Here is a 16,470-nt window from a genome sequence, read left to right on the forward strand (position 1 = left end):
ACTTTGATCGCATCTTAAAGGCCATCAGACTACGAGTTGCCGGTTGGCGATTCTATTTCAGCCAATTATAATGTAACAGGTCCTAGTTACGGTCAATGATTGGCTGAAATATAATCTTCAACCGGCAACCCGTAATCTGATACAGCCTTAAATAAATCGTAAATTTTTAACCGTCCGATACGGGTGAGACGCAATCGGACACATTGATGATTAGTGATTAAATAACAGATCTTTTGATAAATGGCTCACTAGAAAATTTCTAGACGTCGGCCGATATGAGTGGTGTGTCCGATTGAAAATATGCGCATCTGGAACATTCCCTTTGAAACAGGCTTGAATCTATGAAAACGTAGCCTGCGTATTGACTGTCTCGCAGTATCAAACGCGCCATCGCCGCGAGCCATTTTGTTCACGAATCTGCGAGGGTGTTCGTTTCTCGCGCGTAGGACGTAGGACGTAGGACGTAGGACTCGAATTCCGAGACCGAATCGTGAATATTTCCGGCACGTTAACGACTGACTGGGTTTCTTTCAACTGTTTGAGAACAGAAACAGTGGATGTTTCAACGTTACGATAGTGGTAAGTCAAAGGACACGAGGCTCGGAATCGCGAACTTACGATGCTGTCGCGTCCCATGACGGCGTGCCCCGCCAGCGATTCTCCCCCATAAAAAAAAAAGAATTTTCCTCTCCGCCTTAATTTTCATTATCTATCTCGTTCATTGCTTATCTGCGATCTTCGCCAACGCGATTTCACAAAATCGGTTAAATGATTGAGATTGTGTCGATTAAATAACTGACGTGATGATTATCCGCCAATCAACCAAATGATGACCATGCGACCGAGAATTTTTGCTCTATTTTCTTAAATTTCGTCTCGTTTTTTTTCATCTATATTCATTATATAAACAAAAACTCAAGATCGTCAGAGATGGTTCTCTCGACGACGATATCCGAGCTTTTGTTTTTATCTTCTTTTTTTTTTTATTGTATTTGTTTACATGCGATCGGTGTATGTTTATTGCGAGGGACACAATTTCCAAAATATCGACGTGAACGCGTTATTTCGATAATATTACAGAAATTCAACCGTTATTTGCTGATATCTAATATTTCTGACTTTTATTTTTGTTGTATGGTTATCACGTTGCTTTTTGTCATATTATATCGAACTGGTTGCTAGGTGTTTCATCCTTGTAAATATTGTCTGGAACAAGATTGCATCAGACTAGAACCATGTCGAGCGGCAGTGGAGATCATGAAGAGGAAGGATATGTTGTCAAAGTGCGTGGACTGCCATGGTCTACGACTGTTGATGAGATCATGAAGTTTTTTGGTGACTGTTCGATCTCTAATGGCAAAAATGGAGTTCATATGACTACGTCCCGGGAGGGCCGGCCTAGTGGCGAGGCCTATGTAGAAATGGATACTCCAGAAGATATCGAGAAAGCTTGTAAGAGAGACAGGGATCACATGGGACACCGCTATATTGAAGGTTGATCTTTATATCAATTTCTTTATATTTTTAGTAATTTTGTATGGTTCTTTTTCTATCACTTTTTTATCTTTTTATGGATGTTCCTAAGATATTAAAATTAGATATAATTATAAAGTAGATTTTTATTTCCATTTATTTTTTTTACTTCTATATTTTTAATTCTATAATTTTTTTTTTAAATGTTACATATTAATAAAATATATATTACATGTTTCTAAAGTTTGTTAGAATTATGTATTATTTTAGTTTTTAAAGCAAAGCGTGGAGAGATGGAATGGGTTGTGAAGAGGAGTGGTCTTAACTTGGAAAATGCAATGGATGACGGTTGTGTCAGATTGCGCGGTCTGCCATTTGGCTGTTCAAAAGAAGAGATTGCGCAATTCTTCTCAGGTACTTAGCATAGGACAGTATTCAATATCAATGATTTTTAATTGATATTGAAATTTTATTTGATCCTTAAAAAACAGACACCCGTTCATCTTTTTGAGATATGTAGCTTTCTTTCTATTTTTGTATTTCCTTTTTCATGAGATTAAAGTAAATAGACAAAATTCTATAATTATCTCAGGAACACAGCGACGAAATACTTTTGATGGCTTTAATACAGAATTGCTAAAATTACTATTTTGATATCTTGATGAATTACAATTGCTTGAACAATGTTATATGCTTATTCTAAAATAGTGTACTAACAAAATAATTGATCATGCGCGTGTATCTCGAATAGTCAAATTCAAGTCCCATCTAGAGCGATGTCTCTGTGTTCTAGCATCGACGATTAACCTCAGTTAAGATTTAAGATCTTGCTAAGATCCGAGTTGTGTCGTACAATGTGAGCATGGTTGTGAATTTATGATTTTATGATTTATACAAACAGAACGAAAAATACTTTCATAGCGCGACTCGGTGATCGAGCTTAATTCTTAACTTTGGTTTTCGGACGTGGCAATTTAACGTTCTATGTCTATATAAGGAGATCACGAAGAGAAAGAGGAAAGAAAAAAAATAAAGAGCGCACGTCTATGCGCAATCATTTTAGAGTCTTAACAGTTGCTTCTCTTGTAAGGGTTTTAATAAATTTGACCACATAACTTCTTTTTCCTAATGGGTGTCTTTAAGCTACAATGTCGATGTTTGATTATGTGTGGGTCAGGGTTGGAGATATTGCCGAACGGGATTTCACTACCTACAGACTACACGGGCCGCAGTACTGGGGAGGCTTACGTTCAATTTGTTAACAAAGATGTTGCGGAGCGCGCTCTGCAGAAACACAAGGAAAAGATAGGACACAGGTGGGGCACTGAGCCGCTATAGCTGGGTTTGGGTATACTTATGACTTTTCCATATCATTTATATTAATGATCGTAGTACATGTAGGTATATACATTTCGTTTAGTAAATAGTGGGAACGAATTTTACGATTTTTATGGATGCAGCTTCTTTATCTGAATTTTCACCGAAGAGGATTTTTCGCGGAAAAAGGAAATGGAGAAAATTATTGTCATTAAACTATACAACGTGTGTTTCCTCATTTTGAAAGTTTTTAATATAAACTTCGAGTTTCCGCATTTTATTGTGTTGAGATAATTCTTTAATAAGTCGCGGATTTTTAAAGCCAAAAGACGTTTTTTGGAAGAACATTGCCTCTAAAGGATTTTTTTTTATTCTAACATAAAGAAACTGCCTCTCTCAAAACACAATTACAACCAGATAGTCGTACGTAAGCGAAAGTACTGTGGACCCAACTACTTATATCCGTGGGTGGGTGCTGGGGGGCGGGAGGTAGCCCCTTACCATCATCACCAAATCCCATGGGAGGTGGGTAGGGCAAGCCAAAGCTCGGTGGGCGCTACAGAGAGAGAAAGAGAGAGGGAGACAGATAGTAACCATCGATCCAATACAGCACGTCTATGCAATGCACATAATTGCATTTTTTTTGCAGATGAACATTAAGTGATCTTATGATCAAAGCGTCTTGTAAATATCTTATTGCTATAGACAATTTTTATATATATATACTAAATTGATAATTTACAAATTTTCATAGTCGATAGAAATGTTCATTTGCAAAAGGTGCAATTATGAGCCTACTCGAAGATCGTCGGCATCAACTCGGGGGCTACTGTGGGGTACGTGTGACGTAGGTACGTCGGAAAGCAATTTCGCCGTAGGAGGGTCTCTTCTCAGGTTTAATAAAAAAATTCGGAGGTTTAGTATGAACACATTGTTCTGTTCACACTTGTAAACTCAACTTCAATGCCAGATTCACGAGTTCCTCTTATTTTTTTTTTTTATTGTAAACGTCAGATAGTAAATAATTAATCTTTAGCCTACTGTTATGTAAGAATGGTTCCTTTTCTCCAGTTTTCTGTTTCTAGAGTCTCCGTGTATCACTGTTTTCGTTTTTTCTTTTTTTGTCTCACCATTTGTGATTTCTTGAATTAAGTATTTATCGTTAAGTATTGTGTCGAGTTTTTGATTTGGTGACAATGTATGGTGAGAGTAATGATAATAATAATAATAATAATGATGATGATGATGACAGTATTTATTTGCTAGACACATCACTCTGCGGACGCCTTTAACGCATATATCTTCAATCATTAACAGATATATCGAGATCTTCCGAAGCAGCTTATCCGAGGTACGTGCTAGCATCGGGCCTAAAATGCGCGGCGGTCCCATGGGCGGCTTCAATCAGAGGCCCGCGCCGTACACTCGTGGTGATCGCTTCGGTGGGATGAATCGATTTAGCAACAACGGCAGAGGATCCAGAAATAGAGGTGATTCCTTTCATCTATCGAAGTACGAAGGCTATCGTGCAGGAGAATACCGTAATAGAGACTTATTATACAATTCACGTACTAATTCAATACGTATGTATTTATATGACTACAATCTACCTTCTTAGATCTCGTTAATCTACTCTCGGTTTTATTGGAGATTTTGTAATATACTTTAGACTTCGATAACGGTCCATGGGGAAGCGGAAATAACTACGGATCACGGGGCGGCAATATGGGAATGCGTGGCAGTATGGACATGAAGGGTGGCAATTATAGAGGCAACAATGACTCCTGGGGTGGTAATTCTGGCGTATATAGCATCCACATGCGAGGACTGCCGTTCAAGGCAACGGAACAAGACATAGCTGATGTAATTCTTATGACTAATAATAACGATAAATTTGTGAACTTTGAGAAATTTTTTGATGTTCGATTTGTAATATTTCGAATCTTATTTTATAGTTCTTTAGACCAATTGAACCAGTGAATGTCCGTATTATCCTTGAGAATGGCGGTCGTCCATCGGGAGAAGCTGACGTAGAGTTTGCGACTCATGAAGAAGCTCTAAAGGCCATGTGCAAAGTTCGTATTTCTTTTATTTTGTTTTTTAAATTAAGATTTGACTTTAGAAACTAAAAATGATTTTTAACTTCCATTTTAGGATAAGAGTCATATGTCGCACAGATACATTGAGCTGTTTATGAACTCATCTGGTGGATCGAGTAGCATGTCATTAAGTGGCATTGGTAATTTCTGTGGAGGTAAAATTGTTGGATTATAATACAAAAACTTTTGGAAAAACACGAAAGCGTTTCAAAAATGTCAAATGAAATAATCTTATAAACTATATTGTAAAAATATTATTTTCGTTACATTACGTAATTCGCAAAACAAATTTAATTTATGATTTGATCACAATATTGAACATTATAATAAGGCAATTATTCAACGATTTACATTAATTTATATCAAAATTTATATATAATCATATATAATTATATATATATATATATATATATATATATATATATATATATAAAATACACTTATACATAATTGTATATAAATTTCATAATATATATATAATTATATAATTTATATCATATATAAAATCACATATTTGATATATTGATATGATACATGCATATGTTTCTTTGTATACAGGTTTAGGTAACAATTTTAGGCCAGGATATTCACCGAACAACAGAGGTTTTAATTCACAGTTAGGTGGCAGCAATTACAATAGTTTTTGAGATCGGGCGATGCGTTTCTAACGCTAAACAATGATTTATAAATGTCCGAAGAATCAAAGTAATCGGTGATAAAGAAAACACATTTCTAAATCGCACTGATGCAATATGAATAGTTTATTTTTTTTTTCTTTTTTCTTTATATAGTCATGAATTATATATTAAATATTAATCATAAACCAAATCGATAGCGTGTAAGAACTTGATTATTCTTTTCTTTTATAATTTATAAAATATGTGATCTACATAGAATATGTAATTTAATTATCATGAGTCTAAAGATAGAAAGATGATAATTTCCTCTTTGTTATCTTAAACTTGTAATGATAATTCCTTTTTTTTTTCTTTGAACTGAGCGCAATGTCAGACAATCGTACGTCCTTGCGATAAAAAAGCAAATTTCTTAGAGTATTAACAATAAAAGTATCAAGCAGTCATTTTGAACCGTTTCTATCTTTTTTAAATTAATAATTTTTTTTTATATCAAAAATAAGATTTAAAAATTTTCTAATTTTAATCAAAATAAATATAATTGATGAAAAAAATTCTAAAATTTTGTTTAATTTGGAATATTCTAAAAGTTCTTAGAAATCAGAATTGACTGCTCAGTACTTTTAATGTTAAAGGACTAAGTTAGGTAATATTAAATTAACATCCCATTTAAATTATTAAAGATAAAGAAGTTAGTTTTAGTTGAATGCTATTAGATTAAATACTAACGAAGATGTTTCTTGTTTTCCATGGTGACATACACGATATCTTCTGATCTAATATCAAATGATTAGAATTATAATTTTGTATATGATACACAAGTGTATTACATGTTCTAATGGCTTTGATGCGAGCTTAGACATGATAATTGTCAATATGCGTCGAAATGTAATGACGAGTTGTAAAGCGCAAAATACACGATTGTAATATATACGAACTGACTGGCTCACAATCGCACCGCAACGCAAGCACAGATTAATTATACTGTCTTATTATTGTAATATGCAGGATCCTAAGTCAGAAAGCCATTCACATTCATCTTCTCATCATAATGTACTATATGACGTATCGTATAATCTTGGAATAAGAATTCTAGTTTTCATCGATATAGGTGTTACGAACCATATAAGCAGACGCCATAGCTGGCAAGTGTCAATGTTGTGTATATCTTAACACATAAGCCTAGTTTCGGTTTATATTCTGAGATATTTGAATAAAAAAATGGAATACGAGGAAGAAGTATGTAAGATCACATGCAATTCCTTAGACCGAAACAATACGAACGTGAATAAGTTAGATCTATCATCTATGTTAATATACAGTTATGAGCGAAATTGTGCTAATTCTGTGAATCTAACTTGCTTATATTTGTATTGTTGCATACTCTTGGTCTGTGTAATATATTCTTAAAATAAAACTCTCGTCCAAGATCCTGTAGATTGAAAATCCGGAGGAAAATCCAATTATTGAAACCAATTGAAAATCCAATCAACGCTTCACATATATAGTATATATCGAAGAATCAATATTTTGCTCATGAAAGAAATTATTTAATGCTTCATGTCATTCAATCTTACATCCTTGAAAAGAATTGTTTACAATCAATTTTTTAAGAATTTACGTACAAATATCAAAAATATTAAAGTAACTGGAATTTTCTATTCTATGTATATATAAGTTATACAAGGACATCAAATGATTAAAAAGACATAGATTAAAGACGACATAGATTAAACTATCTTTTTCTGTCAGTTAAACTCTATCTTTCTCTAATTTTTCTATAAGATAGAAAAAGTAATGTCAAGAGATCAAAATTAATCTATATTGGTACAATAGAAATGTGATAAAGAAATAATTAACATCTTTTTAGACACCCTATATACAGCAACTCAGCACATTCGCATACAGATTTCTCATCACGCCCAGTTATTTCATTGAATAAACAACGCACGCAGGGTTCATCCGTATTTGCAAACGGTAGCTCTGGAAAGGAAACTGACAGAGAACCAAACTAGAATTCCAAATATGACGATGTCCGCCCACGCTTTTCCAAGAGACAAAGGCAAACAGTAACATCGATAGAGGCATTCCGTATGTGAAGTGCTCCTCAAGCAGATTGACCTCGATTCACGCTGTCAACTGCGAAAAAAGAAACCGGTAAGAAATTTCAGTAGTTTTTACTTTTGGTACTATAAACACAAGGCGAGAGTACCTGCTTCGATCTACCAAAGAGAAGAAGAGACAGGCAGGGTAAGGTTTATTTTTCGGCTTGAATTTCAGCATCATATGAATAATACCATTGTATCGTTGCTTTCAACAGGTGTCAAATCTCTCTCGATACAAGAAGGTGCATCGGTGTGCATGCCATGTGCATGGCACGTCAGCGTGTGCTCCCTTCCTTCATTCCTATCCTGGCCGCACACGTGAACGGAAATTCAAAAAATACGCACCTCATTAATGATGTTGAAAGATTAGGCCTCGCTCTTATCAGTATCACGCCGATATAACCGATTACGATCTCGAGTGCGAATGTTGGTGCTGTATCTCCTGACTGCAAGGTAAGTAAAAAAAGTATAAAAAAAAGCAGTATAACAGACGGAACAACGTAGGATGTTGTTTATTTATCACATCATTGAAGATATTTGTGCGAATTGTGTAGAGATTGGAATGTCGTTTCCGGGCGTTTCATATTGGGTGTTTCTCAATGTGTATTAGTTTTAGCGTTTTGATATCTATGCTTTAAGTTTCTTACCGATCGTATCTGTGTGTATTTATGTGTAATATTTCCTACTCTGTATTTGCATTTCATTGCAAGTTGCGACGCAAATCTTTATCTCTTTCTCGTTCCTGGAGCTGTAATTGTGATGTGAAATATAAATTCCAGGCTCTTCAAGTGATATTGATGCGTTTGCTGGAACGTGAGCAATCGAAAAACAGTAAAGGATGGGTCAGACCACAGAGGGGAACAATAGTAATAATGACAAACGAATTGAAAGTAATATACAGCACAGGCCTGATGAAGGGTATTATTCGATATAAATTATCTTTCCTTGAGAAAAATAATGTCAACAAAGTAATTAGATTTAATTATCTGAATTAATTTAAGAGATATCATAATTGTTTCATTCTTTGTTTGTCAGAGCTTTGGAGCTTGATAAGCAACAGCAATCTCTCTTGCCAAAACCAAGTAGCAGTACGATAAGACACGTTAGAGAATATATTCCAAAATCTGGAGTGAAGAAGTATAATCATGCCTTGAGTAATTTGATACCAATACGTTACCAAAAGCAGTATGTATCATGTCTCAAAACATTTTTTATAGTAGTTTAATATATATTTAGTAAACTGTGTTGTTATATGAAGTATATTTTATATATAATGATATATGAGCATCTTAGTGATAAAAATATATTTATATACAGAAAAAAAGAAAATTCACCAGCAGATAATGCTGGGTTATTTTCTTATGTATATATAACATGGATGACGCCATATTTATGGAAAGCATATAAAAAAGGTCTTACAATCAAAGATCTGCCAGACATTTCAGTATATGATACTTGTGAATACAATGCGCTCAGGTAAACTTAATACATTGCATCTCTTATGAATATAGTTAAAAAATATAAATAAGAATTGTCTGTTTAGGCTCGATGTACTCTGGCAACAGGAATTAAGCAAAAATGGTCCCAATGCAGCATCATTCTCTTCGGTTGCATGGAGATTTGTTCGCACTCGAGTCTGCGTATCGTGTTTTTTACTGAGCTGTTCTCTTATCTTTGGATTTATAAGTCCTGTAAGATTATCTTGATTGACGGTAAAGTGTGTTATTAAGTTAAATTAGTATCTTTGCATTATAATACAGTTTTCTTTTACACAGACAATATTAATGAGGAAGATACTGGAGCATATAGAGTCTCCAGAAGAAAGTTTTTGGGATGGCTTTAAATGGGTTTTTCTACTGACGATGTGTGATTCTTTGCGAGCTTTTTTTTTCACTTGGACGTGGAATATGAATTATAAGACTGGATTGCGACTGAAGTCAGCTTGTACAGCTCTATTGTATAAAAAAATTATAAGACTAAACAGTCTTGGCAATAGAAGTACAGGAGAAGTGAGATATTTTCAATTTGCTTAAACGTAAAGAAAATTCAATTATCGTATGACATGTAATTTTTATTTTTAGATAATCAATTTATTTTGCAACGATAGTCAAAGACTCTTTGATGTGATTATTTATGGACCGATGATCATCAGCGGACCAATAGTTATAAGTTGCGGTATCATTTACATATTATGGTTATTCACTCCTGTTGCTCTGATAGGAATGATAGCTTTCCTCTCATTTTATCCATGTCAGGTAAATAACTAATTGTATTTTATATGTACGTTTGTATATTTTGATAACCAAGACAGCATTTATGTTTTAGTACTTCATCTCTCGTGCGACTGGCTATTTTCGATCGAAATCTGTAAACATTACGGATACTCGGGTGCGACTCATGACTGAAATTCTGGAATGCATAAAGTTGATCAAGATGTATTCTTGGGAAAAATATTTTGGTCAAAAACTTCTCGGTGAGAATAATAAAAAATTAAATAATTTTGTATAAATAGAAGAATGATCAAAAATAATATCATTAATGATATCATTTTTAATCGTTTTCATTCCAATATATACATTTTTTTTAATTGAACATATTTTTTGTGAAATTGATATGTTTGTAGCCATACGAAAGAAGGAGGAACGTTGGCTTCATAAGACTGCATACTTTCAAAGCCTTAGCATTTCTTTAACACCTGCAATACCTGTGATATCCGCGATTATTACTTTTTTAGCACATGTTGCTTCGGGCAGTGGATTAACTGCTGCACAGGTATGAAATACAATCTATCAATATTTCTGATTTTTAAATATATATATTTTATACATATAACAATATATATTATAAATATATACATTTTATCCTAATTTTATGCGTATCAGGAGAAATCGAATAACATTCAATAGGTAAGCAGATGATAAATCTTATTTTTATGAATAATTTTAGCAACTTTCATCATTTGTGATCCTAGTTACGAGATAATTCTTTTCTGGATTTCACAAGCAATGGATTATATATTACAGGCTTTTCCAATGACCACATTATTTGGAAATTTGCTTAGACTGGCGCTCACGTCACTTAAGGATACCACGCGATATTTTATCAGCGCTCTCATAGCTCTTAGAAGATTCAAGGTCTCCGGTGTTTTTTGAGCGATTTCATGTACAGCTTAATGGGTCGGATATCTGTATCTATTATTGGGAAGCCAGTACTCGTGATCAATCATTTTCAACATTATCTTTGAAATTTATTCAAATCGATTAAAAATATTTGATCATTGTAATAAAATTTTGATAGAATAATTTTTATAAAAAAAAAGATTAATTTGAGAAAAAAATAGCACGGGCACTATTTCTATAATAATACGTACATGAGATCAATGTAAAAAGCTTTCTAGTAAAACGAGAGTGTGATGGGCGGACATTGCATGCCTTGTAAAGCACCCTGTTACATTTGAACAGCTGTCGTTAGCAATTCCTTTGGTACACTGAATACTCGAATTGCCAGCTGTAAATATCGAGTTGGGGGCATGATGTTCCCACGCTTATGCGTAGTACGATTGTACTAACAATGTCGTTTTAATTCTACACTTTCAGGTATTTCCCTTCGTATCGGTGCTCAATGCTCAAATTCGCACTTCTTTCATGTTTTTACAAGTGGCCTTAATTAATATCGCCGCAGTAAAGATAACTTTTGGCAGAATAAAGGTGTTTATTCTTATTTATATCTAATAGGAATGCACAATCGACCGCATCATGTGCTGTATCATAAAAGTTTCTGAACAATTTAACATATTCATTTTTTTTCGATATATAACCGAATAATAGTCGATTTTACATTTCGCTAACAAATTCTTGTCCATCCAACTTGTGTATTCAGCATTTGTGTGTTGAAATTATAATTTCGCACTGTTGCTTCGCTTATATTTGTATCATGTGAAAATTATGCGAATTTATGAGCTCAAAAAACAAATATACTGCTACATAAATTTGTATTTGTAGTTTAAGAGACTCATTTTTCCGGGTATTTTACATTAATATCACCGACATACTACATATCTTTATCTTATTTCTTTATTAAGCTACATTTTTATTCATTAATATTTGTTATTTTAATGCGCTTTTAACAACAGCTTTATATTTCTTCCAAAATCTAATAATATCCATTAACATAACGATATCTACACAGAATATACTACTGTTGGATGAGGATAGTTGCCAGGCATCAAAACCGATTGTAAGATCGGAAGCAGTTGCCATCGCTAACGGTACCTTTGTCTGTGACAGTATGAGGCTTCAAATGGACGCATCGATCAATATAAAAAAAAAGTAACTATTTCTTTTATAATAACAATTTCTTTTGTGGATCACAATGACCTTTCTGTCTTTTACGTAGAAAGAAATCTCCACCAGTTATGGACAATCCAGCAGAACTGGAAAATCTGAATCAACCGACACAGGAGGCTAAATATGTTGAAGTTATTAGCGACATACATTTCGGAGCACCCAAAGGAAAACTAGTTGGCATCTGCGGTCATGTAGGTAGCGGCAAATCCAGCCTGCTGCTTGCAGCTCTGGGACAGCTGAAAATAACGAAGGGGCATATTTCGAGAGAAGGTACTTGTGCCTACGTCAGTCAACAAGCGTGGGTCGTAAATGGCACTTTCAAAGAAAACATTCTGTTCGGCGAGGATTTCGATGCAAAACGTTACTATCATACGATTATGATCTGCAATTTGAAGGAAGATTTGAACATGCTGCCAGGAGGAGATGACACTGAGATCGGTGAGAGAGGCATCAATCTATCCGGAGGACAGAAACAAAGGATTGCACTCGCGCGAGCATATTATGCCAATCGGTGCGTTAGGTCTTTCTGTTTGTAGCTGTTGTAACTATTTCTTATTTAACAAGCGTGTTACTGAATATTGTAATTATATTTATCGTTTCAGGGACATTTACTTCCTCGATGATCCCTTAAGTGCAGTTGACGCATACGTCGGCGAGTATATATTTGAGAAATTGATCCTCGAAGCTCTTAGAGACAAATCTGTTCTTTTCGTGACACATAACATTCAAGTGAGTATTTACAAAATTGAAATTAATCTCGAGATATTTATTATAGTGTCTTACAAAATCTATAGAAATCTTTTTCGTATATTTTTTAGAAAGTAAGAAAGATTTAACAAAAATGGAAAAAATTAACAACGTGACTTTGGAAAACTGATTCGAATTTTGAAATACTTTAAATTTGTTTGTTACAGTTCTTAAAACGATGCCATGAAATTTACATGATGAATGCTGGTAAGATCGTAGAGCATGGAACTCACGAAGATCTCATGCGACTCGATCGAGAATACGCCTCGATGGTGAAGAATAGTATAATTGTAGCGGAGGACAATAATTTGTCAGCGTATGTTTAATATGTCACATATATTTATGGAATTATTCGAAAACAATTTAGTAAATGTTTACTTTTTTACAGTGTTAAATCTACGGGAGTGACACAGAAAAGTATGAATGCTGACGATTTACAGAAGGAAATTACACACAAAAAAAATGAGAAGGAGAAATTATACAAAGGTGCGATTTGATTACATAATATTAATTTATAATTTAGAGATTTCTAACACTTTTACTTTGAAATTTAGGGACAATTTTAACAATAGCAGAAAAATCTGAAACCGGATCCGTGAAATCTTATACTTATCACACTTACATACAAGCCACAGGTGGTTATTTAGTTGCTGTTCTCGTATTTTTCACGTTCTTTTTGAACGTAGGTAGTTCAGCCTTTAGTACTTGGTGGCTCGCTATATGGATTAAAGCTGGCGGAGGCGTAAGTAACCAAGTGTATTGGTTGTAATCATTCACTATTTAAAATACACATTTTATTATATATTTAAATGTTTTTATTTCTTATTTTTTAGCTTATTTATTAATATTGGGGATTATTATTGTAAACATATCAATTTCTGATTTCATTTTTAGAACGTGACTGTGCCAGAAAGTAACGGGACTGTGTACTCAGAAAACATAAATGCTAATCCTCACTTCTTATTTTATCGAGATATATATGGAGCTTGTATCGCCGGTATACTATTGACAAGTTTTATTCGTGGTTTAGTCATTATGTTTACTACGATAAAAGCTTCAACTACGTTGCACAATTCGTTCTTTCGCAAAATTATTAGTTCTCCGTTACAGTTTTTTGATACTACTCCAAGTGGTAGAATACAGAACATTTTCAGCCGAGACATAGATGAAAGTGAGTGAATTCTTAAATTTCTAAACACACAGTCTCGCGCATCATCTAATTTGATTAATGCTTCCTGATTTACAGTTGATAATTACTTGCCAATTTCAATAGAAAACATGGTGCAAAATATTTTTACTTGTAGTTTTGCTATTTTCTTTATTTGCGGCGTATTACCATGGTTTTCAATACCGTTGGTTCTATTTGGTGCGCTATTCTTCTTTGTTAGTAAATTATTTAGGTAAATTATTCTCAATTATTTGCATACTTTATTTATAATTCATGTCAATTTTACTTTATATTTCTCCTATTTCAGAATAGGAATGAGGGATTTGAAGAGAATGGAGAACGTCTCACGATCTCCGGTTTTGAGTTTCGTTACAACAACGATCCAAGGTTTGAGCACGATTCACGCATTTCAAAAGGAGAAGAATTTTTTATATAAGTAATTATTGGAGCGAAATGTTAAATCATATATCAAAATACAAGAGAACAATATGACAACTGAATTGTTTCTCACTGACAGATTCGAGGAGTTATTTAATACGAATAATGTGTGTCAGTATTTATGCCAAGCCGCGATGAGATGGTCTGCTGTACGATTGGACAGTTTGGTAATCGCCTCGTCTTGCATAACCGCATTACTTGTGATTTCATTTAAAAATGAAATATCGCCGGCCTTTGCCGGTTTGGCTATGGCGTATGCCACACAGATGACTGGCGTTTTCCAATACACAGTTAGACTAATGTCTGAGACGGAGGTACGCTTTATAAGCGTAGAGAGAATCGGTTACTATCTAAAGGTAATTTATTTCTTTTAATTATTAATTTTGTAAATGTATAATTGTTAATTTTTGTGATTTTTATCGCAGAACTATTGTTTCTACTACAGTCTCTTATTATTTATATTTTATTTAGACCTTGCAGAAGGAAGGCGCGAGCAAACCAGTTGCTTTTAAACCAGCCGATGATTGGCCTTCTCGTGGCAAAATAGAATTTAAGGGTGTTCAAATGAGATACAGAAAAGAACTGCCGCTCATACTAATCGATATCTCTTTTACCATAAAGCCCGGAGAGAAAATTGGTAATGGCTAAAGTTTCCCTAACGCGTTTGTCACGTTTTTTCACGAAGAAGTCAACTATGAATTATTTTAGGCATTGTGGGTCGCACGGCATCCGGCAAAAGTTCCTTAATTGTAGCTTTATTCCGGTTAGTTGAAATTTGCGAAGGTGTTATTAAGATCGATGATATCGATATTTCAAAATTGGAATTGAATGTATTAAGAAGTAAATTATCGATTATTCCTCAGGATCCGGTCTTATTCAGCGGAACTATAAGGTAATAAGGTAATTGATGATTTTTTTCTGCTATTCTGTTCAACCAATTTGCTTTTCTAGATCTAATTTGGATCCCTTCCAATGTCATGTCGATGACGATATTTGGCGTGCCCTTGAAAAAACTCAGATGAAAAAAAAAGTGTCTCTTATGTCGGGATGTCTTGACGCTTCCGTTGGTTTTGGTGGAAATAATTTGAGTGTCGGTGAGAGACAGCTTCTTTGTCTTTCAAGAGCTTTATTACACAGTACAAAGGTAATGTATTAACTATCCATAATTTTTGCAACATTACATGTATTGAGATTGGTTTTCAAATTTTTAGAATATTACTTTTAAGATTTTTAATAGCTATCTTGAAACGCCTTTATAGATTTTGATTTTGGACGAAGCCACGGCTGCAGTCGACCCAGAAACTGAAGCAACAGTACAGAATACATTGCAGAAAGAATTCGCGGATTGCACTGTACTTACAATTGCTCATCGATTACAAACGGTTCTCAATTGTGATCGTATTCTTGTCATGAGTGAGGGCAAAGTTATCGAATTTGACGCGCCCGATACACTTCTGTCTCGTCCAGACTCTGAATTTTCAAAATTAATGGCCGCTGTGGACAAAAACGTTTAAAATAATCTTTGTAGAGATCTGAACCGATTGCATTAATCACATTTTAACAATAAATAATGAAACTAAACAAACAACTCTCACAATCATGTGAGTAAATAAAAAAAAAAACAAATGCAAAGTATATATTATCAAAATACAAAATAAAATATGAATCAAGATATAAACTATAAATTTTTATAATTAAGCGAATTAATAAATTATTAGTTAAGACTATTACTTTGTAAGTTCATATCTTGTACAAATAAAAACGAGAAACAAAATCTTCCCATCTTCATCATATTTACTTTATCCTTTGATGAAGCAATTAATCTTATCTAATAACTTAATTATTGTTGTAGATTGTATTAGTTAGATTGTATATAATTTTTATGTGTGCTAAAAATTAATAGGAATTTTACATCAACAAATCAACATGCAAGCCATCAGGATATTGTTGATAATATCTATTCTATAGCCCATAACGATGCAATAACTTATTTAATCAAACATAAATATTTTTGAGGAGACAAATTACTAATTATATTAAAATTGTATTAAAAATCACAATTTGTGGAAATTTGTGGAAACTCGCGCGCTTTGGAATAGTGAAATATTGATTTTCTCAAGAGGTGGAGAACGTACACTGCTC

At 33.8% G+C, this 16,470-nt stretch overlaps 2 protein-coding genes and 1 long non-coding RNA gene across 10 annotated transcripts; 2 read left to right on the forward strand and 1 right to left on the reverse strand.

Moving 5' to 3' along the window:
* Positions 1–367: 367 nt before the first annotated feature.
* glo (heterogeneous nuclear ribonucleoprotein glorund) lies at positions 368–6,970 on the forward strand. 2 transcript variants are annotated; one of them, XM_011636834.3, is made up of 9 exons: positions 368–579; positions 1,183–1,494; positions 1,744–1,887; positions 2,651–2,789; positions 4,108–4,373; positions 4,460–4,653; positions 4,746–4,865; positions 4,945–5,044; positions 5,448–6,970. In XM_011636834.3, exons 2-9 carry the CDS (start codon positions 1,236–1,238, stop codon positions 5,534–5,536), a joined length of 1,311 nt encoding a protein of 436 aa, XP_011635136.1. In that variant the 5' UTR covers positions 368–579; positions 1,183–1,235; the 3' UTR covers positions 5,537–6,970. The 2 variants fall into 2 exon arrangements, with proteins under 2 accessions (XP_011635136.1, XP_011635138.1); XM_011636836.3 differs by having other exon boundaries at positions 370–579; positions 4,108–4,280.
* An 82-nt stretch (positions 6,971–7,052) lies between these two features.
* Positions 7,053–7,882, reverse strand: LOC112552517 (uncharacterized). The gene is made up of 2 exons (XR_003096657.2): positions 7,737–7,882; positions 7,053–7,663 (listed from the first exon to the last, which is right to left on the reverse strand). It is a non-coding gene; the product is annotated as an uncharacterized LOC112552517 (long non-coding RNA).
* Positions 7,551–16,102, forward strand: LOC105425881 (ATP-binding cassette sub-family C member 5-like). 7 transcript variants are annotated; one of them, XM_089071272.1, is made up of 25 exons: positions 7,551–7,681; positions 8,409–8,547; positions 8,665–8,814; positions 8,947–9,105; positions 9,173–9,320; positions 9,405–9,638; positions 9,711–9,884; positions 9,955–10,102; positions 10,253–10,401; positions 10,653–10,763; positions 11,226–11,336; positions 11,818–11,957; positions 12,025–12,486; positions 12,578–12,704; positions 12,890–13,038; positions 13,111–13,208; positions 13,277–13,464; positions 13,617–13,893; positions 13,969–14,122; positions 14,198–14,326; positions 14,408–14,684; positions 14,800–14,965; positions 15,037–15,220; positions 15,280–15,472; positions 15,588–16,102. In XM_089071272.1, exons 2-25 carry the CDS (start codon positions 8,468–8,470, stop codon positions 15,840–15,842), a joined length of 4,263 nt encoding a protein of 1,420 aa, XP_088927398.1. In that variant the 5' UTR covers positions 7,551–7,681; positions 8,409–8,467; the 3' UTR covers positions 15,843–16,102. The 7 variants fall into 7 exon arrangements, with proteins under 7 accessions (XP_088927398.1, XP_088927397.1, XP_088927404.1 ...); XM_089071271.1 differs by lacking the exon at positions 7,551–7,681 and adding an exon at positions 7,941–8,082; XM_089071278.1 differs by lacking the exons at positions 7,551–7,681; positions 15,588–16,102 and adding an exon at positions 7,941–8,082 and having other exon boundaries at positions 15,037–15,091; positions 15,192–15,220; positions 15,280–15,420.
* Positions 16,103–16,470: the final 368 nt, after the last annotated feature.

This window comes from Pogonomyrmex barbatus, unplaced genomic scaffold (genome assembly GCF_055798465.1).
Source record: "Pogonomyrmex barbatus isolate J1 unplaced genomic scaffold, ASM5579846v1 scaffold11, whole genome shotgun sequence".
Taxonomy (NCBI): Eukaryota; Metazoa; Arthropoda; class Insecta; order Hymenoptera; family Formicidae; genus Pogonomyrmex; species Pogonomyrmex barbatus.